Raw genomic sequence first — 24863 nt, 5'->3', positions numbered from 1 at the left:
CAGAAAAACCCCAAACCAACAGATGGATTCAGAGACCAATATTCTGTAAGGGGTGGGGGTGTGGAAATATCCATATCCCAGTGGTAGTACTAAATCACCTTTTGACATTACGTTTGTTTGTTGGGGAGTTTTTTGGTTTGTTGTTTGGGTTTTGGGTGCTAGAGGGTTTTGGTTTTTGGCTTGTGGGGTTGCTTTTTTTATTTTGGTTTAATTTTGTTTTAATACAGGAGATACAATACAAGTCCAGCTCGGTAAAGCATTAAAGCATGTGCCTGATTCTTCTGAAGAAAAACAGGTTTAAACTCATGATTAAGTATTTGTCTGTATTATAGCCAAAATGTGTCAATTAATTCTGGTCGTTCCATACAGTCTATTCTAGAACAGGTATTCTGCATTCACTAAACTAATAAGTCTCTCAAGATGTATTTTAATCCATTTTCCTATGTCAGTGCACTGACACCTAGTGGCCTGAAGTCTCCAGCATCAAAATACAAATAATTTTTCACCAAAACTTTTCATAGATAAAAACAACATCTTCAACATCATAAAGTGGCTCTTGTCCAGTATTTTCTTTAAATTATTTCAGAATTTGAAAAAAATCAAATAAATTTTCCAAGCTCGGGAAAAAAAATATTCAACTTATTTAATTTCATGGTTTAAAGCAGAAGCAATCATGAGTGATGACAATTTGAACTAAAAAAGGACATTACTGACAGCTATATTTCTTTAGACTGTTCTGTGAAAACGAGGTCTGCACCAAAAATACACATTTGCTAATAATATATAGATATCAGTAACTGCCACTAAAGCAATGTCTGTACCTAATCTTGCTTCTACCACTATCACTGATGGCTGTTATAACAATATCCTCCATTTATCTACACAGCAGATAAAAGATTTACTTGAGTAAAACACAAGTTCTCTTCTACATCTGTGAAGCAGCACCCGCAGGCACACACACACCCCCCCACACCCACCAACCTGTATTTTTGCCAGTTAGTAACTTCCACAACCTATCTAACTATGTTGTGATCCAGCTACAGAAAATAAATATTTAGCAGATACCAAAAAAACCAGATTACCTCGAACACAGGTTTATCTCCACCCAGCCCAGCTTCCAGGAGAGGTGAAGCAGAAGTCCACCCACTAATGTTTGCCACCTGAAACAGAACAACACAGCATCTCTGAATTGTTTGTCCTCTTTAATCATGAGAATGACCTTAGAATCCACAGAACTTCTCACAGCACACCCATGATTCCAGTTATCTACCATTTCTCTAGGTTACCAGGGATGCCACTATTCTCCTTTGAATCTTTCATTTCTTTGGGCTTTCATTTCCTGCAGATTTTCTAATAATCTGGTGCTTCCACATCCTTTTTCAAATGTTTTATAAATAAATCATCACCTACCACAACTACCTTAATCATGTTATTGAATCCCCATTTTATCATCTCTTCCTACACAAGGTTTATGATAACAATAGCGATGTTACAGCCACGATGATCTGAAGATGCAAGCAAGGCAAGGTTTGTGACAAGAGATGACTATCTTTTCATACATAAACTGTTACTGTTGGAACAAATAAACATGATTTCAGGACTGAAAGACTCACTTCAGCTGAAGTAATAAGCCCCAAGGATAAAGTGTGTAGTCCTACTAGTTTCAAACATCAGCTCCATGACTTCCCATGGTAATTCATATTGGGTTTAGATTACAAAATCCCTTGAACTGACTGCTTCCTCCCCTGCCTCTAGAGCTTGTGTATCAAGCACCAAGTGAAGTGTCATCAACAATAACATCATTATTCTGCATGAGCCTCTGATTCAGAGTCCCTAGAGAAAACATCTTTACAGCCAGATAACCTTGTGTATGAACCACAATGCTGCAGTTTTCTCATTGAAAATGTACATAACAATTATGTTCATTCTGCACTGATTTATCTATCTAATGACTTATCCTACCACAAAGCTGTTCCTTTGTCTATTACAGAAATAGTATGTGAGGCCTAGGAAATATTTGCAGATAGCTCAAAATGAGTAGTGATGCACACTGATTTTTTCTAAGCTTTAAAATAATTTATTAGCTTTCTTCTTCCTTAAGTTACTGGTTTTCAGAGAGGTGTTTCATGTTTCTTGGGTGAAAATCCTTGAATATCTAGCGCAGTTCAGACAGAGATATTCTATTACAATGTTAAATGACAATAACATCCATAAGAGGCATAAAAGTGGGTTCATTTATTATTCCCATTCATTGCAATGCAATGATTTAAAGCAATTATTTAAAATCTTTCTCACACATACACAAATAAACACATATTCACTCTACACAGTATTACACGCAGCTGGACATCGTCAGAGAAGAGAGGGCACATTTTCCACGTGGATATGGTAAATATTCAATGCTAACATCACAGCTCACTGAACTTTTTTTTAAGATGAGAAGCATACAAGAGCTTAAAAGCCAGATTTTCCCAATGTTTGCTGTAGTCTTGACCATGCTCTGTTCAAGCCAGTGATGAATTCCTATCAGCTTTATTGTGAAGAATTTCCTCTTCTCAGGTTTTTATGACAGAAGTTGAAGTTACTGACAGTCTCAGATGCTTAGCACTATGCAATATATTCTTAGATTATAATGGGAACAAAACCAATGACAATTAACTATAACAGCATGAACTGAGAAATGCATTCCTTTCCTCCTTTGCTCATCTGTCACAGCTCCAAATGAAAGCATGTCTGAGCCAGTTAAAAAAATTTCAAGGAAAGATCACTTTTAAAAGCCAGAACTTACGAAAAAATATTAAGACGCTGAAATGCAGTGCCAAACAATAGAAAAAGGAAATAACTGTGGTAACACAGATACAGTAAGGCAGTTGCTTGCTGTTGAAATATGCTTGTTTACTGTTGATTTACCACACATATATTTTTCAAACTTTACTCAAAACCCTTTCCCCATATGATAAAAGCCTTGTCCAAGAGACAGCCTCTGTGTGTGCCAAAAATGAAGAAACCGTTCACCGAATATTTAATTGAGCTGAATACACTCAAAGTAAATGGAGATTCCCCAGGCAACTATTTCTAGAGTTGCTTGCAGTCCTGGGTCTGCAAGTCAGACAAAAATGTAAGCCATGCTAAGCAGCAGAAAAGGAACTAAAGATATCCAGTGTGTGCAGATTTCAACATTATCTCAAAAGAACAAATGGGGGAAGTCTTGACTCTAAGAGGCCAGATTTTCACAGAATGCCCCACAAATTATCAACAGCACTGATGGTATATATGGACACTTGTCAAAACATTAAATTTCTCATTACAATCATCAAAATGACTCAATGACAACCAAAGCTAAGCAGAAAAATAAGCAACGTGGTGTTTTTAAGTGCCTAACGATGGATTTAAGGTTGGTTTTGTCTAGCATAGCTAAAGAATACACCACAACTGCACATTATCCAAGAGTGTCATTTCCAAAGAAGACAGGTTGTACTACAATTGTTACTTTTCTATGCTGAAGCTAAGACTTTCAGTAAAATGAGAAATTATGGACTCTCTATATCTTAATTACATCACCATCAGGATGTCAAAAAAAATTAACCAAGACACATTAATGAATGCTTTACTAAGGCTTTATGAATTATGTTCTCTAGACAGCAAAAGCCAGTAATGACAAGAGGTACTGAATTTAGCTTCAGCACGGAACAGCAAGACATTAAAGTCAATTTTCAAACAACTGTATTCTTAAAACAGTACTTACCCTTGAAAAAGGGTAGGGTAGGTAAATTGCAGGACAGACAGGACATACTGGAAAACAAATACCAAATTAATGGACATCAAACACCTACAGTTTATAACATTAACAAACAATCACAAGAGCAACAAAATACACACAGAGTTTTCATTTTTCCTTATTTTGGTAGAAAAGACAAAAAAAATGCTTAGTAATTTCTCTTTCCGTGGCACATTCCCCCCCCCTGCTCTCTTCAGGCCACACTGTGGTCTCAGAAATGCTCGTTAGGCCTCAGTCTTGATGAAAAGCACCTGGGCTAACTTTCTCTAGAGCTTATCAGAAACACTGTCTGCTCCCAGGAACTAGTGCTGTATAATGAGCTCCTGTTTTTTAACAAACAACCTTGGAAACTTATTTTCCTTGCCTGCATAACAACCCAAGTGGAACAACATTTTTGTTATTGAACTTTTAGAGAAAGTTACCAACCCGCATTGCAGCCAGGATGGAAAATTACTATGACTAAAGCCAATTCTCTTGTGACCCTATAAACAGCAGCCCTAAGTGAGCCCCTTTGATCTCTCCTGGACCAGAGCAAGCTGTGACCAGCAATTTCTCTCTGAGTGGGACACCTCTCAGAGACAGTGAACTCTCACGTTTGCTATACTTGGAGGACTGCCACCGAACACTGACAATGGAGCCTGCGTTGACACCCCCACTTCCCAAGACATGACCATTTCACTGCACTCAAGGGGAATTTTTCACAGGTATACCTTGTACATACTTCTTCAGGTCTATGCGCACACAAGTGTGAACATGCTATAGCAAAAGTACTATGAATGTTGCTCTCTTACATTTTTAAGTACGTTAGATTCGTAAGGAAGACAGGCCTCTAAGTGAGTCACTGTTGTACCTATTGTAAATTCTGTATGAATCTTTCGTTAAATTGTTTAAATTAAACTATTCATTTAGCACCGTTAAGTGCTGTTAAAACCTTTAGGCCTAAACTGTTGGTCAAGTCTGGGGCTAAGTTTGGCATGGGGGTCCACTCTGAACCCTGCGCTCAATTGGAGTGTCTTATTCCCTTTTACCCTTACACTTTTGTACCCTTACTTCCACATAGATCATTTTAGGTTGATTTATTTTTAGATTGATTGATTTTAGTCTGATTTCTCTCTGTCTGCTTTAACCACCTGGAAATGCTGTAGTAGATGCAATGACGTAGTAATGTAATAACGATATAATGTACGTAGTAATGATGGTAGTAGAGTAAACCTTGCCAATGAACTCTGTTGTGATTTCACCTTAATATTAAACCCATTCTTGCCAATACCTTTGCCAGTGATTCTTTGAGCAACCTAAACCACTCATTTGTGACACTTCCCACACCAGAACTGCTGGATGCTGCTTGAGTTACTGTGGAAGGTAACAGACACTAAAGTATATGGGGCATGGAGTGACTGAACAATGGAGAAGGCTACCTTCTGAATTGTACTTTCACTTTCTGAGTACGCTTCATGCATCATACTGAATACAAAAAAGGATTAACAGAAACAAAAACCCATAAGCACCTGTCAATTAACATCATATCATACCACAGAGGCAACCTTTGGCAGAATCAAGACCAATAATCTTAACATAACTGTCTCCTTGTGATCAATGCATCTCACACACCTAACATTCTGTTCACATGCTATTACATGTAAAACACTAAGCAGTCCATAAAGCCTATTGGAGATGTAATACATGAGGGTGAAACGCAAAGTCTCTGTGTTATTGTTTTAGCACTCTTTGTCAGGGTCTGCGTGTATGGATGCTGGTGTCTTTTCATCCTACATATGTATGTATGCAAATATGAGGCATTATTACATGTCTTTCAACATGTATACCTGGATCTAACAATTTCCTGTAATGCAGTTTATAAATACTATTCCTGCAAAGGAGAAGAATGACTGAAGCTTCCTCAGAGGAAATGAAACATCCCTGCTGCTCCTTCCAGGAGCCAGCAGAAGCTGTCAAGGGCAAAAGGAGAAGCTGAAAGCTTTCAACAGAGAGGAAACTGTGCTGAGCGCTTTGCAAAGTCCAGTTTTTAGGTGTGTAGGGTGTCACTAAGAAGCTGGCATCAGTATAGAGAGGCAAGGCATATTGATGAGCCATATTACACAAACAGGAGTCAGAACTACCACATGGGTTTTAAATCAGGACATGTCCACACCCCTGCCTGCATTTGCATACCACCTGCAACAACTAAAAGGTCTATATTCTAGTTATTTTTAACTTTATTACACCAAAACCTATATTCAGGTTTGAAAATGGAGGTCCTATGTCGAAGTCCTTCTGACTTCCTCTCAAGTACAGTTACCCAAGAACCTTTCCCAATCCATGACGCAATTTGGCAGCTCTTCTAGCCTCTTTCTGTTTAAGTAACCGCTGCTCCTAACAGTCTGTCAAATCAAGTGCATTATCTCTCCCTACAAACTTTGTTTCCTCTCTGGACTTCAGTCTTTTTCTGGGCATCCTTAATGGCAAGTGTACTTTGGAACAGAAACCAGTGGCCACTGCCCAGAAGAGGTTTCATTTTCACCTCTGGAATGCTGCTTTTCTCTAGCCGTTTCCCAGAAAATCCATAACGATTCCTTCAATAACACCTTTTCTTTCACAAATCGGAACCAGAAACACATACTCTAAGATAAACAGGACAGCAAGGAGCAGTTACTCTATCTCCCCCTTCCAGAGTGAAAAAACTACTTCAAACTATGTTTTAAGTGTACAATTTTATTTGCAATGTGGTCATCTGCAGCCTATTTCTCCTTCTGCTTAAACATTTCAGCAACACTAATAAGTAACTCAGTCACACAGTGGAAAACAAAATTCTTGTCCTTAATTTGCCAACTAATTAAGTTGTCACAGGGTCCATGGAAGTTAACATTTGTTCCACTACTGATATAAATAATGCTTTCAATATTTCAGATTTTTCCCTTGGTATTATTGTTCCAGTTAACAGATCTTCTCTTCAGAATGAGTGTGGTTGCTAGATACCCAATCGTGCAATATATACAGCATCAGCGATACTTTCAGAACAGCCTAATTTCTGGCTCTATAACACTTCATTCATTGGAATGATAGGATGTCACCTCTTTGCTCTCCTCAACAAGCCAGTATTGGAACTTCCGTGTCGTGGAAATGTTGAGATGTCACACACTGAGAAAAACAAGACCGGTAGCAGACAGTTCTATCCCCAGTTTCGGGAGCACACTGCGCTGGGGGGCGGTGGCCCTTTGGGCTGGAATGCCAGGGAATTTTTCACTCGTGGGACAGTCCCGTCGGGGAGGGGCTGGTCCGCGGCTCTCCCCGACCAGAGCAGGGCAGGGCAAGCAGAGGACATCGTTCCTCCTTCGCCTCCTGCTGGGTCCCTGCACTTACCTCGCCCCCCACTCCTGCTGAGCGGACCGCCTGCCCGGCACCCCCGCACCTCCCTCCGCCCCGCCCGGCCCCTCCGAGACTGGGGCGGCCCCGCTCCCGCCCTCACCTTGTTGGTGAAGCAGGACGCCAGGTAGAAGAGGCAGAAGGCGAGGCCGCCCGCCGGCCTCTTCAAATACATCTGTCACCGCCGCCCCCGCCGGCGGCGCCCGTCGGCCATGGCAGCGACACGTCGCGCCGCGGCCGCTCCCGTGGACGCCGCCTCCTCTGGCGCCGCTGCTGCCGCCTGGCGGCCGTGCCCGGGGAGGGGCCCGCCGGGAGCGCTCCCAGCCCGCACACCGCCGCATCCAGGGCGGCAGCCAGGGAACCGCGGCCACCAGGGCAAGGCAGGTGATTGTCCCCCTCTACGCTGCCCTTATGAGACCCCCCACTTGGAGTGCTCCGCCCAGCTCTGGGGCCCTCAGCACAGGACACGGACCTGTCAGAGCGAGCGAGTCCAGTCACGAAGAGATGATCAGACGGCTGGAGCGCCTCTCCTATGGAGACAGGCTGAGAGCTGGGGTTGTTCAGCCTGGAGAAGACTCCGGGGAGACCTTAGAGCAGCCTTCCAGTACCTAAAGGGGGCCCATAAGAGTGATGGAGAGACTTCCTACATGGGCATGTAGTGACAGAACAAGGGGGAATTGCTTTAAACTGAAAGAGCGTGGATTTAGATTAGATATAAGGGAGATATTTTTTACGGTGAGGGTGGTGAGACACTGGAACAGGCAGTGGATCTGCCTCGAAGTGTTCAAATTCAGGCTGGGTGAAGCTGTGGGCAATCTGATCTAGTGGAAGGCACCCCTGCTCACAGCAGGGATGTTGAACTACATGACTAAAGGCCCCTTCCAACCCAAACTATTCTATGATCGTATGATTCACTGGTGACATGTAAACTATAAATATCCCATGGAGGTAGAGAAGCAGAGAAAGACACGCCCTATCAAGTCATGGTTACTGGGCGTCCTTTTATTATGGCGTAGGTAAGCCTCATTCTTGTCAGACCTGGTATTAGCAAGGTTCTATCTGCAGTTCTCACCTTGACTTTGCTCAGGTAACACTCTCTCTGTACACATACACCCTATTTTTAGAGGATGAAGCAGCATAAACAAGGAACTGACCATGGCCTAAACTGGGGAGTTAAGGGGGCACTAGGTAGTCAAATACAACCCATAAAATGAGCTTGTCTAACCTGCTATGTTTAGCCTCCAAAGACAAAGTCAACAGAGTGCAACAGCTGAACAGTCACCACCGCATCAAGACAAATTCAAGCATTTTGGTGCATCAGACCTGATCCTATCTGTTTTGTAAGGTGGTGGCCCAAAAGAGACATCTGATTTCCAGTGCTGAAAGATTTGGTCTATTCAGGTCTACAGAGATCACTGACAAGCCACTGTCAGAGTTAGAGATGGCAGGGTAGGTGACACAGCATTTCCACTTCGTAGAGCACCTGCTTATATAAGCATGGCAGAAGTCTATTTTGCGGACAAAGGTGTACTTTGCATTGTGCCAAAAATTCAGCCTGTAAAGCTTTAAAAAAATAATAAGAAAAGTTTACAGATATCTACAGAGACTAATGAAAGCATGCGACGAGTACTTTTGACTTCATATTTCAGTGGGGTATCATTTCCAGAGTGATAATCTCTGGTTTTTTGCAGTATTTCTTATTACAAGTGGGAGACTTGGGCAAAGATGATATATCTTCCTACAGCTAAATGCAGAGGCAGGTTTGAATTCTTGTTAACCACTTACAGTCAGGGATCAAGAATGAACATATAAATTTCTGCCAGTATTGTTTATCATGACTGACTTGAATTGCACACTTAGTAATTGCTATACAGCTTTGCTCTAAATTTTGATTAATATGAAGGGAAGTTTCTGCTCTACCAAGACTTTAACTATTTTTATTGTGAGATGTGAATGTGTTGCAAATTATTTAGTTTAGATGTCATTTTACAGAACATTTCTTCTTAACATAATTCAGTTCAAAGCTTGATCCATTCATACAGGAGGTCATGGGATCAAGGCCTAATCAGGTAATATTTAAGAGACTAAAACAGAAGACTTATTTTTGAAAATTAAAAACTTAATAACAAGATATAGGAATATTAAGTCACTGTTTGAATAAAAAACTACCAAAACCCATTTTCTTAATCAGTGCTTGCACAGCTGTGCAAGAACAATGATTTTCCCAGGGCAGCAGGACACTGCTTTGATATTCTGCTCATTTATAAAACTCTTAAATTTAGACAAAGAAGACTGAAGGGGGCATGGCAGCAATCTTCACATCCCAAAAAGGCAAAGAAATAATCTCTTTCTGCCACGGCTAAGCGCAGAATGGAAAAGAATCACACTGGTACTTATCACCAGAAAAAGCCACCCTCGCCAGGCACTTGGCAGTGCTGGGTTAACGGTTGGACTTGATGATCTTAAAGGTCTTTTCCAACCTAAATGATATTATGACACTATAATGTCTCCATGGCACAAGCTTGTGTTGTACCTGCAGGTTGTACGTTACAACCTGGGTCCCTGCCACCTTCCAAATGGTTTGTTTTTAAGTTGGGGATTTCCTGCAATAATGAACACTGGAACAAATTGTCTTGGAATATTGCACTGTGTTACGTCACTGCAGGTTGCTAGAGACAAATTAGATGAACTTTGGCCAATGAAGCTGATTCTTGCATGCCTGAGAGTTGATGAGAGTGGCTTTTGCTGGGCCTCCCTGGCAGAATGGGCTTTGCTAAATGTGTAATCCAGAACTTTGAGCAGGCTGGGAGATGCCACAGGAGCTATGCAATCCCTTACCACTTCTGCTCTTGGAGCCAGCCAACTTTGCTAGGTTGTTTTTCAGGTTATTGATGGCAATTGTGATGGCACATTTGTCTACAACTGTTGATAGATACCTTCAACAGCCGGAGGTGAGCCAGGCCTGAGGGTTCTAGGCATTGTTTCCTTCTTGTTGGGAAACTTGTCCAAGCAGACCTAAACAGCATCTGTTGCTGTTGTGTTGTTGCAAAATGCCATTCTATTGCCTCTGTCCTGGAAATAGGGCATTTAAATCACAATACTATTTTCCAGAAAAATATTATGTATAAAACTGAGGTGTAAGAGGTGGTAGGTCACATACAAAATATTTAACTTTGTATTTACCAAGAGGTATGGGATTGGGATTAAACTGTTTGCTTATGGTTTGCTTTGGGGTTTTTTTTCCATTCCCTCTGTTACTTCCTGAGATAAAAACAAACATCGCCTATTTAATTTCACGGAATCAATTAGGTTGCAAAAGACCTCTGAGATCATTGAATCAACCTGATGACCCAACACCACCATGTCAACTAGACCATGGCACTAAGTGCCACATCCAGTCTTTCCTTAAGCACCTCCAGGGACGGTGACTCCGCCACCTCCCTCAGCAGCCCATTCCAATATCTAATCACCCTTTCTGGGAAGAAATTGTTCCCAATGTCCAACCTAAGTCCCCCTGGTGCAGCTTAAGACTATGTCCTCTTGTCCTGTCACTTGCTGCCTGGGAGAAGAGACCGACCCCCATCTGGCTACAACCTTCGTTCAGGGAGTTGTAGAGAGTGATGAGCCTTCTCTTCTCCAGGCTGAACAACCCCAGCTCCCTCAGCCTCTCCTCACAGGACTTGTGCTCCAGACCCTTCACCAGCTTCGTTGCCCTTCTCTGGACTCCATCCATTTGTTTTGCCGTTCGCTCATGGTTTGGTTTGCTTTGGTTTGGCTTTTTTCCACGGTTCCCTCGGTTACTTCCTGAGATAAAAACAAACATCAGCTCTTTAATTCCTCCCCGTTCGCTTTGCCGGCAGCCCAGCTCCGGTGACCGGCGCTGTCCCTCGGCCCTCCGGGGCCGCCTGGCGGGGTGGGGTGGGGCGGGGTGGGGCGGGGTGGGGTGGGGTGGGGCGGGGCGGGGCGGGGCGGGGCGAGGCGAGGCGAGGCGAGGCGAGGCGAGGCGAGGCGAGGCGAGGCGAGGCGCCGGAACCACGGGCCGGCCCTACCGAGAGTTCCGCACGCCGCCCCGCTGACATCACCGGAAAGGCGGGCGATGCCCGAGCCGGCGGCCAATGGGCCGCCTGACGGCCCGTGACGGCCGGGGAGGACCGGGAAGGACCCGGAAGGTTTCGCAGTCGGAGCGTCGCTGCCCCGAAGAGAGACCCCGTTCCTGCCGCTCCCTGCTCGCCCCTGTGTGCCCCATGGACTCGGTGGGAGTCGCCGCCGCCGCCCCCGACGCCGGTCCGGGCCCCGCCTGGCAGAGCAAGGTGAGCGCTGTGCCGGCAGCCCGGGGCCGCAGCGGGGCGGCCGCCGCTGTCCGGGCTCCGGGGAGGTGGTGGAGGAGGAGGAGAACAGAGGCCGTGGAGAGGGCGCTGCGAGGCGGTGTCAGCACCGCCAGGGTCACGGTCACTTGGCAGAGCCACCCGAGCAGCGATGGACGGGGAATGGCGTTCTTGCTGCTACCGGCAATTATCTCCTTGCTGGAGAGGGCTGCTGTGGCAGCCTGATAAATGCGTTGCTTCTCTCCAAGCTCTGCCGGTGAGCAGGGAATTGGAGCTAAGCGAGCTTGGTTATCACGGCGGTAGGCAGTGAGTCACAGCTTGGTTGGATTCGTCACTTCCCAGCCGCCGCCTCCCCCAGCGAGGTTATGTGTGTGCTTCTGCAGTTTTGAGGGGATGTTTTATGATGGCTGTCTTTTCAGGGCCCTAAAAACGGGGGAGGAAGCTGTGCATAAGCTATTACGGTTGCGTTATTCCAAGAGAAGTTTTACATAGATGTACAAGTGTGTACGCTTGTAAGCAAACTTTCTCAGAAGGCTTTACCCCGTCTTCAGAGAGTACCGACAAACTGACTGTTTCCTACCCCGATTAGTGACTACCAACAGAGTTTCAGCCCCAGTTCTCCCTACTGAGTTTATGAAACTACTCTTTGAGTAGTACATCATAGTTCCCTAAGTATCTGTAGAAGACAAGATTACATGAGCTTATTTTGGTGCCAGCGGTAGCTTATTATCCTGACTATTGTGTTGTCACTTTACAAATCTTGCTGATTTTAATAAAATGTTTATTTACAGTGTCCGTGGGGAGCCCCTAACACAACATCAATATCATGTTCTCTTGCTGATGTAATGAGTGAACAGCTGGCAAAAGAACTGCAGCTAGAAGAGGAAAATGCTGCTTTTCCTGAAGTGGTTGCGTAAGTTCGAGCCCTGGATTAGTGATCTCCATAGTTGTGCTGCCATCTTCTCTCTCTTGTGCGTTTTCTTACAGTGTGCTTAGTGCATAGCAATACAGCAAATGCTTTGCCTGTTGCCTCTTAACTCTGCTTCTTCAGATCTTTTTCAGCAAAGATGGCTTCCCCCAGTTAAAAATCTTCCTTAGATTCTCTTCTCTGTTGCCCTTCCTTCTTTTTTGATGTTTTCTTTGCATTTTCTGGGTGCATTAACCCAGTCTGTAAGCTATGTTTAGAAAAATCTCAGAAATGGGGTTTTTTTTCCTACCCTTTTAGAGACTCCTTTTAACAGTTTAAAATGTTATTTCAAGAACTGTCAGGTTTATCACCTGTATCCTCCTACTACTTGAAAGTTCTAAACAAGGGCCAAGAGCTTACTAGTTCTAAACTTATAAAAATTTTTACTGCAGTCTTTCCTGTGAAGCAGAGCAAAGCAAAGTGACACTATTTGTGGGTTTATTTGTTTTTATTTACAAAACATATAAATATGTATGCACACACATACACCTGTATGCTGCCTTTTTTTTTTGTGAAGGACACCTTAAAAATAGTGCTTAATGCTTCTTATAGAATGGTAAGCAAGTAAAAGTTCAAGTAATGTTTCCATCATAAAAAGTGGCAGAGAGAAATGAAGTCATGATCTATTAATATTTAGTGTTGGCTTGAAGGGGAGGTGGAGAGCTGAGATCCATTCCTTTCTGTGCAGCTCTACATGAAGTCTTTTGTATAGAGTGATGAAATGATACAAAGCAGTGGTTTATGCTTACATTACTGTGTTTAACTTTTTAAAATTTCTGCTTTCATCTCACATAGTGTTGCTGAAGGTCCATTTATTACAGGAGAAAATATTGACACTTCTAGTGACCTAATGCTAGCTCAGATGCTGCAGATGGAATTTGATAGGGAATATGATGCACAGCTTCGGCGTGAAGAGAAGAAGATCAATGGAGATAGCAAAGGTACCTTCATCAGAAGAAGTATTTTTGCTTTGGAGATATTCTTGGCACTCTGTTTAAGTTGGCAGAGCTGTGAGGAAGTAGCAAATCCCTGATAATCACTGACATACTTACTTGTTTTCTTTCTCAAGTCTCCATATCCTTTGAAAATTATCGGAAGGTGCATCCCTATGACAGTGACAGCTCAGAGGATGAGGTTGATTGGCAGGATACCCGTCATGATCCTTACAGAGCAGGTATGTGACAGTTTTAAACAATACAGTTTTTTCAGTTCATAGGCCTAAGAATAGGACATAGTTAAATCAAGTTTTCTTTGAATGTAAGGAGGTATCCCAGTTGTATGTAAAAGCAATGACACCTCATTGGGAGGTGTCAGCAGGTGGTTGGGCAGGTAATTTCAGGCTTCTGTCTGCCAGTATATTGGCTGCAGTGGCTGAATCTGGCTAAATAACTACTGTACATGGAAAGTATTCTGAGATGGGCATATCTATCATCTACATTTGGCTAGGGTCAATATCATCTTCACATGACATTGAATATTCCTGTCTTAATATGCCAAAAAGGTGTCTGATATCCCAGAGAAGACATAGAAGTAAGTCATAACATAGCAAAAGAAGCTGTCATGCTTAGGATAAGAGAAGACTTCATTAAGATCATACAATTGAAATAATCTGAAATTGTGTTACATTTTTGGACATTGTGGGACCTTTGTGAGCATAAGTTATGTTTGTTTTGGTGTAAAGTTTGATTGATTTTTCGCACTGCTGGCAGATAAACCTACCACCACACCGAGAAGGGGTTTCATAGGAAAAGGAAAAGATATTACTACTAAACATGATGAAGTGGTATGTGGAAGAAAGAACACTGCTCGCATGGAAAATGTAAGTGAAAACTTAGGGAAATTTATTTTGTGTATAAAACTGGAATGCTGCAATTCAGCCAAAGAACTAATGCTTGTCCATGTGTGCTACTGGATAAGGTGCTGATTTTTTTTCCCATCAAATCAAAGCAACGTAGTGTTTGGTTTAGTTATTCAAATTGGCAGTTTGAGTTGTGCGGGTTTTCTGTTTAATAATAGTTTGTTATTGACCATGATTCAAGAATTTGTACAGAACTGTTTTGGCAAAACAAAACTATCAGCAAGTTTGGCACACAGGCAAATAAAACACTGAAGCTACTTTTGAAAGGCATAGCTATTGTGTAACCTCCTTTCTTTAATTAATTTCATCTGATGAGCCAAGTAACTTATTTTCAGTCAATTATTCGACTTACAGCTTTTCAGTCTGTTTATCTATAGCACATGCCTTCCATTTTCTTTAAGGTAAGTGGTGCAACTTCTGCAAATAAGGAAATGCTGCAAGTGCTATTTTTACAGGATGTTAGGTAATCTCATATCAATATCGGTAGAACTTTGAGTTCTGAGTTTAAAGCAATATGTTTTTTAACATAGTGACAACATTACACAAAGTGGGTTTCACATAGGTCCTAATCTACCCTGGGTATTTCCAAATCAGAATGAGAAATTTCTGTTTGTGCCAACTTTTGGTGTCTGCTAGTAACAATGCTTAAATTTCTCTTATTTCTACTTGTAGTTTGCACCTGAATTCCAAGTTGGGGATGGAATTGGGATGGACTTAAAGCTGTCAAATCAAGTCTTCAATGCCTTAAAGCAACATGCATACTCTGAGGAACGTCGAAGTGCAAGGCTCCATGAAAAGAAGGAGCACTCCACTGCTGTATGTTTTTGATAAATTTTCTCTATATACTTTTTTTCTTGTGTAATAGCTGAACGCTGCTTTGGAAACTTCTTGAAACATTCCATTTTTAGTAAAACAGTTAAGAAATATTATACTGACATTGCTAAAGGAGATGTTATCAGCCAGCTCCTACTAGAAAAAGGCTGTTTTTATTTGAGCTGCATTACTGTGAGAGCCATATCAAAGTAAGAGCAAGCACCTTCCATTTTCTTTTTCTATTTGTCTTTCTAAACTTGCCTAAACTTAATCAGCTATAATGAATAAACTGGCTGGAAGTTATTTATAGAAACTATCCAGAGGACTAATCCTCTGCAGTTCAACCCTCTGGCTCCAAATATCTGTCTTCATAGCAAGCTCCAGGAAGATGAGGTGACCAACTAAACTGACTTAATAATTTAGGAAGTCAGTTGATAGGCTTTATGGGTGATTTTAGAGTAGAGCCTCTGGTGATTCCTGCTGTGGACTTCTTCAAATCTGAGTGTTATGCTTTTCTTTATTATTACTGATATCGAAGAAATATAATAGTTAGGATATTTTGATTTATGATTTGTAAAGACTTCTTGAAAACACTGTAGAAAGTGCTGTTGAGTCTGTGTGGAATTGGTAAAATACTGTATGTGTTATACAGCTGATAAGGAACCTGAGAGTATTAAATCCTAAAATGACAGTCTGGAGCAGACTGATTTTGCTTCATTTGTTTATTTCAGTTTGGTTTTTCTTCCTCTTTATCAGTTGAGAGAATTTTATTACTACATTATTCTTTCCACATAGTGGAAATCTTGTGGTGTATAAATATCCTAAATTCGCTGTAAAACAAAGAATTATTTTAATGAATTGAGTATTAATTTCTTGCCTGTAGGAGAAAGCAGTGGATCCCAAAACACGTTTACTTCTGTACAAGATGGTCAATGCTGGGATGCTGGAGACCATCACAGGCTGCATCAGCACAGGAAAAGAATCTGTTGTTTTTCATGCCTATGGAGGAAAGTAAGTGTGTTGTTGTTACTGATGGTAGCTTTAAGTACCAGAGATGATTTAAAAAGCAGAAACTACAGAAATATTTAAACAGCTCCTTTTATAGCTTTTTTATTTCCAAACCTCTAAAGTCTGTATTCATATGTATGCAGATAATAATAAAATCTAAAAACCAAATGGTACCAACCATGAAGTAAAAAAAATCCCCACTTTCCTCCTTGGAGTCCATTTAATGAATAGGGACAAATCCACCTGCCTTTCTGTAGAAACAGATGTACTCCTTCTATAAAAAAGAAGTCTTGAGATTTTTGAGGAACTCTTTCCACCAACCTGCACAAGATTATAGAGCTGTCATGATGATATTAGGGTACCTGAAGATTGTCTTTCTATACAGATCACTGTATGGTCAGCTCCATCTGTGCAGCTCAGTGGAGGTGCTGTTTGTTACTTTAGGGTTACCTTGAGCATACTGTTGGGGTGCTGTTCACTTTGTGAGTCATGCAAGAGTCCAGCTGTAAAAACTGCCACACTGGGAGGATTATAATACATTAGTAGTGATTGTAGTACATTTAGCTCACTTTAAATTAGTGGTGTTTGAGAAAGAACTAATAAAACCCAAATACAGATAATCGATTTAGAGATGTCAAGATAGAGGTAAGTTGTAAGTTGGAGTTGGGTAGAAAAGCTGTGCCCTTTTTTCTTTTTTAATTTGACTGTTGCTTCAATGATGTTCAGGAACGTTCTTTTGCTTGGTACTATTTAATATTTTTGTGGTGCTTTACAAAATACTATGATGCTACTATTATTGTTCTAAGGGAAGACTATTTTCACCTGTAAATTCTTGTAGCAGGTATATCCATTAATAGGGCTGTTATTAGCTATGGCATTTTAAGTAAAATATTACCAAACTGGGAGAGGTAACCTGTTTGATAAGCAACATATAATCAAAATGCCAAAACCCAAACATTCATATGCAAGTTTAATTATAAAATTGTTATAAACTTAACTTGAGTTGGCTTCTAGATTTGATAGAAAGTCAGACCTTCTCTTATATTAAAAATTGCTGTATCTTGTATTATATAAAAAACCTAAAAGCATGCATTTGGTTGTAAAGATGCGAATAGTTAACTTTGTTATATATTTGACTTTTTCCACGAGAAGTGCAACTGAAGATAAAGTTATTCCTCCGGAATGTGCCATCAAAGTGTTTAAAACAACTCTTAATGAATTCAAGAACCGTGACAAATACATCAAGGATGACTACAGATTTAAAGACCGCTTCAGTAAATTGAATCCACGAAAGATTATTCGTATGTGGGCTGAGAAAGAAATGCATAACTTAACAAGGTAAAGAAAAAAAATCAAGAGTAGTTGTCAGATGCCTTCTCTGTGTGAGGAAGATACACTATGTCTGGGTAGAAGTTTAGATTTGTTTTTCAGGTCAAAATAATATGCAACGTGCCATAGGTTGAAAAAGCCTCTGGTTTTTTACAGTTTAATGAGTTGTCAGCATCTTCAGTGATTTGGCAGCACAGTTTACAAGCCCGTGAAGTTAGCAGGCTCTAGTTGTAAAAGTGTTCAGTGAGCGTTCTTAGACTCACTTATGACTTTAGGATCTGAATTTTCCTATGTGAAATAAATATATTTATTCAGTTTTCAATTCTCTCTATTTCAAAGACTTTTTTTATTCTGGATCGAGTTTCTTACACACTCTCTCAGATTGGAAATGAGCAAGCAGGAACTAGAAGTATATGGTTTTGGGGCTTTTGTTTTTCTAAATCAGTATCTATTTTCCGATCCACAGAATGCAAAATGCCGGAATTCCTTGTCCTCAAGTGGTTATCCTTAAGAAACACGTCTTGGTTATGTCTTTCATTGGCAAGGATCAAATCCCAGCTCCTAAACTAAAGGATGTAACACTTAGTAGTGAAGACATGAAAAAGGCCTACTATCAGACTCTCAATGTAAGACAATGCTGATTTCTCCTCCAATTGTGGGCTGTGTTTTCTTTTAGGTGAATAACTTAAAGGACAAATCATCATTTATTTACTTTTTAGGATGCTTGCATCACTTTCAAGATATGAAGTTCAAAGTCTTATTTTGCTGCTGTTTAATGTGTGACTTAGAATAAATAAAAAATTATCCACTAAAAAAAGATATTTAAATTTAATCTTAATCTGAGTGGAAGACATGCTGGGACTTGATGACAGATACTTAGCAGTAGAGGAATTATGAGCAAATAGTCCTTTTATAGAAGCAGCATGTGGTTTATAAAATTCTCTGAAGTCTTTCTGGGCTTACCAAACACATAATTTACAAGGCTCAAGCACTTTCGAAGAATGAGTTAGAATATTGCACAGTGGATTTTTCTATTTTCTGCTGTAATTGGTTCAAACGTACCTGCTAATTGTCCACTCACTATTCCATTATAGAAATTAAAAAACTGAACCAGCCAACCAACCCCCTATGTTGGTAATATAAATAGTCTAGGCCTCAAATTGTGAGACCAGTAAGCAACACAACCATGTTTTAAGCGAATATGTATGCTAGTTAGGATTCAGCATCTACAACTCTGAGACTTCTTTCCTATGTGATAGCAGTGAAAATGACATGTGTATCTAGAGAACGTGTTTATCTGTCTCGTGCACTTGGACTGATTGGCAGAGCTGACCTGAGTTTACCAGACTAATTCTTCAGACTTGCCAAAGCTAAATTCAGTGATAAAAGCTTAGTTTGCTGGCAGAGTACCAAAACTGCGATTCCCTGTGTGGAAATTTATTGAAGACTTGGGTAAAAATTATGTAAATTAAGTCGGTTGGGGAAAGGCATTTTGTTTGTTTGTTTGTTTGTTTGTTTATTCTATAGTCACACAAGCAATATTTATGTGGAGTATAGCATACTTCTTTCATTAATTTGGTTCCTTGCAGATGATGCAGCAGTTGTATAAGGAGTGCAACCTGGTCCATGCAGATCTGAGTGAATACAACATGCTTTGGCATGATGGGAAGGTGAGTTTGTTCTTAATGTGGGGAGGAAAGGTTTCACAGAATCACAGAATATGCTGAGTTGGAAGGGACCCACAAGGATCGTGGAGTCCAACTCCTTGCCCTGCACAGGACCATCCCTAATAGTCACACTATGGGCCTGAGAGTATTATCCAAATGCTTCTTGAACTCCCTCACGCTTGGTGCTGTGACCACTTTCCTGGGGAGCCTGTTCCAGTGCCCAACCACCATCTGGGTGAAGAATCTTTTTGTAATATCCAACCTAAACCTGCCCTGACACAACTTCAGGCCATTCCCTCGGGTCCTGTCACTGGTCACCACAGATGAGATCAGTGCCTGTCCCTCCTCTTCCTCTCATGAGGAAGTTGTAGACTGCAATGAGGTCTCCCCTCAGTCTCCTCCAGCTTGAACAGACCAAGTGACCTCAGCTACTCCTCATACGGCTTCCCCTCAAGGCCATTCACCATCTTCATTGCCCTCCTGTGGACATTATCTCCAATGTAAAATTTTAATACAATGCTATTTCTCTGTGACTACAGGTCTGGCTCATTGATGTCAGTCAGTCTGTAGAGCCAACCCATCCTCACGGACTTGAGTTTTTGTTCAGAGACTGTAGGAATGTTGCACAGGTAGGACCTCTTTGTCTGACAGTCTTCTGTTCTGCTGAATGTTTTCCAAGTTAAAAATCAATTCAGAGCTAATTCAAAATCAACCAATACAACTCAGTAAAAAAATTATCACCTCCACATATAGAAAAGATTAATTACTCTTGCATATTGTCCATGCTGATGGTGTTTTTCTCTGAAAGGGAAAAAAGTGTGGAAGAGTAAAATGATATCACTAGAACTTAAAACTTATTTCAGGGTCAATAAAAGCAAAAATGTAACTTCGACTAAATATTGTGATTGTAACTTGGGGAAGGAAAAGGAATATTTTGTTCTGTATAGTAAAGTGTTTAACGTGTGCTTTTTATATTGACTAGTTCTTCCAGAAAGGAGGTGTGGCAGAAGCACTTAATGAGCGTGAACTCTTCAATGCTGTCTCAGGTTTAAATATTACAGCTGACAATGAAGTAGACTTCCAAGCAGAGGTATAGCTTTCTCTAACAATTTTAATTTGGTTATCTATAGTAGCTGTTGTAATGCTTTAACTTTCCACATTTAGTTTGCATGATTGGTGCGTGTCAATAAAATTTCAGCAGTCATTCTGCATCCCTTGTTAAAAACTTGAGTATTTCAACCTAGTACAAACGTTTACAGAAACTCATATTGACAGGCTTCTCCACTCCCTTTCCTGATCCCCCTGCTCCCAAGTGTAAAAGGCTTTATGTTGCATTTAGTTGCTTCTTTCAGGATTAAGGCAAATCTAGTGATCTGGTTTTAGTTTAAAAGCTAGCATTGTTGTCTTCCCTTACATACCTTAAAAGTTGTGCAGAGAAGGGAAAGTTGGGTAAACAATAATAATTGTTCTACTGCTTATTTTCATGGTTTAGATATTAACTTACTTGAATTAAAAGTTTAGGCTAGCGTTTTCAATTTTCAAGCCTAAAACCATGGTACTGTAAATACAGATGTGGGAATCTTTGGTCACTGTTGGCTTTTAATTTTCAACCTTTGTCTGTAACTTTTCAAGGCGTGCATCCTGATATCGGACACTGAAAAAAACAGTTGTCAAACAGTCTGTATTTACTAATTAAAGTAAGGGCGATGTGGCAACTCTACCTAATTACTCACGACAGTGTAGGTTTATGCTAGTCCTGCATGGAGTAGGTGGCAGCTTGAAATTAGGTAACTCCTGGGGAAGGTCCTCAGAGATAAAGGGACCACAATGTCACAGTTCCATGATCATTATGTATCAGGTAATCAAGCAAAAAACAGTTCCCTCACTGACTGTGGTGTGGCACCGGGGGGGGGTAGGGTGCAGTGTTTTTCTTCTTGTTTTATGTCACTTTTAGTGCTTGTAAGTTTTATGGGAAAGATTTAACATTGCTGCTTACGTAGAGGAGAATTTGAGCAGGTTCTTAAACTTCAGACTTTTGTTACTAGGGACTAAAGTCAAAATTATCTCCCCTGGAGTAGAAGGGGAAGCAATCCAAACTTAACAATCAGAAGATCAAAATAAGCCACTGTACTGTGTTACTTTGATTGCATAAAACACTGAAGTATATCTGTATTCAACTTTCACTGTTAAAAATTACTGCAGTGGATTTGTAATGTTAGTATTACTTGTATTTCTCTCATGCTGATGGATTGGCTGAGTTACAGTGGAGGTGTTCAGAGTTGGAGAAAGGGACATTTCTATACTTTGAGGAATACAGCTGAAGACCTAAGAATCATGCAGTCCTCCCTGCAACTGGTACATTTCAGTTACGTAGCTTGAAACTATAATGGAGTGCTGCTCATTTTAGTAACTTGTTGAGAACACGTTTCAAGCTGTACTTTCAATCATTGAAATATACCTGCTCTGTCATCTACTTTTTAACGCTGTTTAGCAGCATTTTGGTGCAGGCATGGTTTCATGATTTCAGCACGGTTTTATTTTTGTCTCTCTAGATTGAAGCTTTGGAAAAGATGAATGAAGATCATGTGCAGAATCATGGAAAGAAACTGTCAACGTTTTCGAGTGATGGAGACCCACCTATATATGATGAATAGCACTGAGTGTATAGCTGCTAACAAAACAAAACACAAATTTACTGCTTCTAACTATGTTGGTGCAGTGGTAAATGTCAACTACCGATGTCAAGAGAGAGTGGTTGGCTGGGAATACCAAAATGGAAAACACAGAGAGCATATGGTGATGCCTCAGTGGTTTGCTTTTTTTTAACTTGTCCCACACATCAGACTGGCACTGTAAGAATGGACTGTCACTACCACTTTGGACAGTCTGACAACTTCACCAATTGCCCAGTTACATTAGACTGATGTAGCTCAGGTGGTCATATTTTGCATGATTCAGAGCTTATGTATGTTTTAGTTTAAAAAAAAAATTTTAAAAATCATCTATATCATCCAAAGTATTTAGTGGAAAAGCACATGAGAAGAGCCCTTCTTTTTTTCCTATTGCAGCTTGAAAAACTAATTTAAAAATGTGTATGGACACAATGTCAGTGAACCTTTCATCCATCCTCCACCAAGGGCAAAGTGAAAAGTCAAACTACTCACTGCAATCATATGAAAATGTTAATTTAACAAACTAATGTATTTATATATGCAAAAGTCTGGACCTTTTCATTTGAAGTAGATGGAATGTGGCTCTAACTATCTCTGTAAATACAGTTGGGTATTACATGAGAAACAGATATGAATTGAACCTGCAAAGGACTTCCTTGGTGACAAGGAACCTGCAAAGGACTTCCTGGCTGCATCCAAGGTGCAAAGAGTAAGTTCAGTTAGCTTCACTCTTAATATACAAATGGTTCCAAGAACTCGGTGCAAACCAAAACCAGAACTCTGTAATAATCCTGTCTCTGCCTAGGATGTCAGTTTAGAGCATCAAATGTGCTTGCCCTGAAGGTAATCACAGACGAATCTGTGTATTCTTTTTGCACCTGTAAGCAAAAAAGCTTCACTTAGAAATATTTAGTTTCCCCAATCTATTTCATACTTTTATTCTTAATGTCAGACTTTATTTTTTACAAAGTTCTAAAAATCTAGCAATGTTTCTCTCCAAAACAACACATTTAAAGATGGATTGATGTGGTGGGATGGTTTGGAATTAAGAAATTCTAATCAACTTCTTTTTAACAGATTGCTGTTTTTGATGCTGCTCTTTATCAAGCAGAATATAGTGATGCTACATGTGACATTCTCACAGTGTGCTGTGAAAGTGACTTTTTTATCTCTTTGTTGGAAAACTCGTGGTGAAGTAAAATCTTAAGATCTTATGGTGGTATTCTTGCATAGTTCTTTGCATCATACAGGCCTTCACTGATCCTCAGTGTTTCACTGGAGCAGTCTTAGGGTAGGACTAAACTCGTTCCTTTTAACAATAGAAGAATTACTATTTGAGTGGGTACTACATGAACAGTAAACAACCTTGATGGTTTTGCCAGTTTCACCCCAGCACTTGGATCCTCTTCCCTTTCCTAAATCAGGTAATTGTCTTGCAGTTACCCCTTACTTTTGAAATAAAGGAACTTTTATCTTTTGGATACTTAAGTCTGTTCCAGATTTCTCAGTGAAAGTTTCCCAAAATAATAGCATTAGGGAAAGAACAGACTAGGTGTTGCTGTTAGCTGACCCCTTCAGGAAGACTACAAGCTTCGACTTTTTCAGAGGAGAAGGCTTTTAAAAGGAAAACGGTAATCTTATTCTAGGCTTATAACTAGCCTTAATACTCTTAACACTTCTTAGGGGGGGGAAAAAAATCTCAAAATGGTTGCTAATACCTTAAAAAATTCTTGTCTAGGAAAGATGCTGATATCTACAGATACTTGCATCAAGTGAGAGGAAGAGAGAGCAGAGATAAAGGGAAGTGAAGGGAGGGTGTTTTTTGGCCTGTTTGACATTTGAAACAGGCCCTGCTTGTATTACTATGCTTGGACTGAACCCACGGTTGTTACTATAATTTTTAATTTCTTTCTAAAATCTGGCTAGCACAGGTTTAAAAAAAAACAAACCAGAAAACAAATCACACAAACCCCACCAAATAAATGAAGTAATTGTTCTTAAGTCTAATTTAAAGCTATTGGGCTCAATCATATTCTGTGTTCTATATTCTATATTTTATATCATATATATGTTTACTTCCAGCAGTAAAACTGGCTCAGGAATTTGCTTTGAGATTTTAAGACACCTTGGTATGTTTTCAAGTAGTTGAAAACAAGTATTTGCTAAAACAAGCATTTTCCTGGACTCCTTTGAAAGAAAAGGTTTCAGGACTATTATTATTATTATTAAGCAAATAGGATCTTAGTTTTGGAATTTGCCATCACAAGAGTTTCAAGTTGTGTGTTTATTTACTTGTCTGCTGACTTCAGCCACGAGATAGTTCAGTTTGTACTGCAATTATAGGAAGTGCATGCTGTTCTTTAGAGAAGTAGGAGAAGGTTAAATGTCAGTAGAATTTTTTAAATTTTCACCTTGGATTAACTAAATTTCTGGCTAACATGAAATTAATTTTGTTATTTTGTAAAAAATTATAAACTTTTAGGTACTTTAAATGCTTTGGAAATACTTGTCATCTCCAGTTAACACAGAATTGTTTGATGATGCAGGAGGATTCTGCAGAACAAACATCTTGCTATAATTCCTAGTTGTGACTTCAGTATCTCTAGTCTAATGTGAAATTATTGCAGATGGACTAACTGGGTCACAAGTAAGCCAGCAGTTGTTTGTATGATACTGTCTTAGTATCTGGTATTTAAATTTCTATTTCTCCTGTACTAAGCTGTGCTACTCTGTTCTAATCTGAAAATTTTTAAATCGGTAAGATCTCAGTCTTTCCCCCCCCCCCCTTTTTAAATTTCCCTTTCAAAACCAATAAGCAAATATATAATTGATATTCTCTCAAAAATTCTGAATCATACTGTAGGGTTTACAACTAGTGAACTAAGGCATTAGCCAGTGCATCAACCAAAAAAAATCCCATTGCTAGTTTACTGTCAAGACTAAAATACAAATAAGCATAAATGCTGAGGACCAACCCAGATTTTAAATAATGTTTTATTAATATTGTCCCTGAAATAAGGGCTATTTCCAGAGTATAATTTCCATTTCTGAACTATTTTACAACAAACCACTGAAAAGCAGTT

General features: G+C 40.2%; 2 protein-coding genes across 7 annotated transcripts in view; one reads left to right on the top strand and one right to left on the bottom strand.

The window, feature by feature from the left end:
- The window catches only part of TMEM241 (transmembrane protein 241), a 55483-nt gene extending 48088 nt beyond the window's left edge, over positions 1-7395 (bottom strand). Inside the window, exons 1-3 of one of the 5 annotated variants that reach the window (XR_004359520.1) lie at positions 7245-7392; positions 3746-3792; positions 1083-1160 (exon numbers count right to left, since the gene is read on the bottom strand). Coding sequence is in view for 4 of the 5 variants with exons in the window: in XM_032701438.1 (XP_032557329.1) it covers positions 1083-1160; positions 3746-3792; positions 7245-7316 (197 nt within the window). In the remaining variant the exon portion in view is untranslated. Of the gene's footprint in view, positions 1-1082; positions 1161-3745; positions 3793-7244 lie in introns of all 5 variants that reach the window. The other 4 variants (XM_032701438.1, XM_032701429.1, XM_032701447.1 and 1 more) reach the window with 4 other exon arrangements.
- Positions 7396-11239: 3844 nt separating this feature from the next.
- Positions 11240-22994, top strand: RIOK3 (RIO kinase 3). 2 transcript variants are annotated; one of them, XM_032703051.1, is made up of 13 exons: positions 11240-11451; positions 12258-12379; positions 13229-13374; positions 13503-13607; positions 14143-14252; positions 14964-15107; positions 15988-16115; positions 17262-17450; positions 17908-18067; positions 19031-19111; positions 19648-19737; positions 20091-20198; positions 21661-22994. In XM_032703051.1, exons 1-13 carry the CDS (start codon positions 11257-11259, stop codon positions 21760-21762), a joined length of 1680 nt encoding a protein of 559 aa, XP_032558942.1. In that variant the 5' UTR covers positions 11240-11256; the 3' UTR covers positions 21763-22994. The 2 variants fall into 2 exon arrangements, with proteins under 2 accessions (XP_032558942.1, XP_032558951.1); XM_032703060.1 differs by having other exon boundaries at positions 11255-11451; positions 17265-17450.
- Positions 22995-24863: the final 1869 nt, after the last annotated feature.

This window comes from Chiroxiphia lanceolata, chromosome 1, assembly GCF_009829145.1.
Source record: "Chiroxiphia lanceolata isolate bChiLan1 chromosome 1, bChiLan1.pri, whole genome shotgun sequence".
NCBI classification, from domain to species: Eukaryota; Metazoa; Chordata; class Aves; order Passeriformes; family Pipridae; genus Chiroxiphia; species Chiroxiphia lanceolata.
This window is presented reverse-complemented; position numbering and strand designations above follow the sequence as displayed.

Excerpts from the sequence above, each read along its gene's own strand:
- RIOK3 (XM_032703051.1), top strand. The coding sequence starts at position 11,257 with ATGGGCCGCCTGACGGCCCGTGACGGCCGGGGAGGACCGGGAAGGACC. Across the intron at positions 14,253-14,963 it reads ACACTGCTCGCATGGAAAAT|TTTGCACCTGAATTCCAAGT; the intron begins GTAAGTGAAAAC and ends TTCTACTTGTAG. Across the intron at positions 18,068-19,030 it reads CCTACTATCAGACTCTCAAT|ATGATGCAGCAGTTGTATAA; the intron begins GTAAGACAATGC and ends GGTTCCTTGCAG.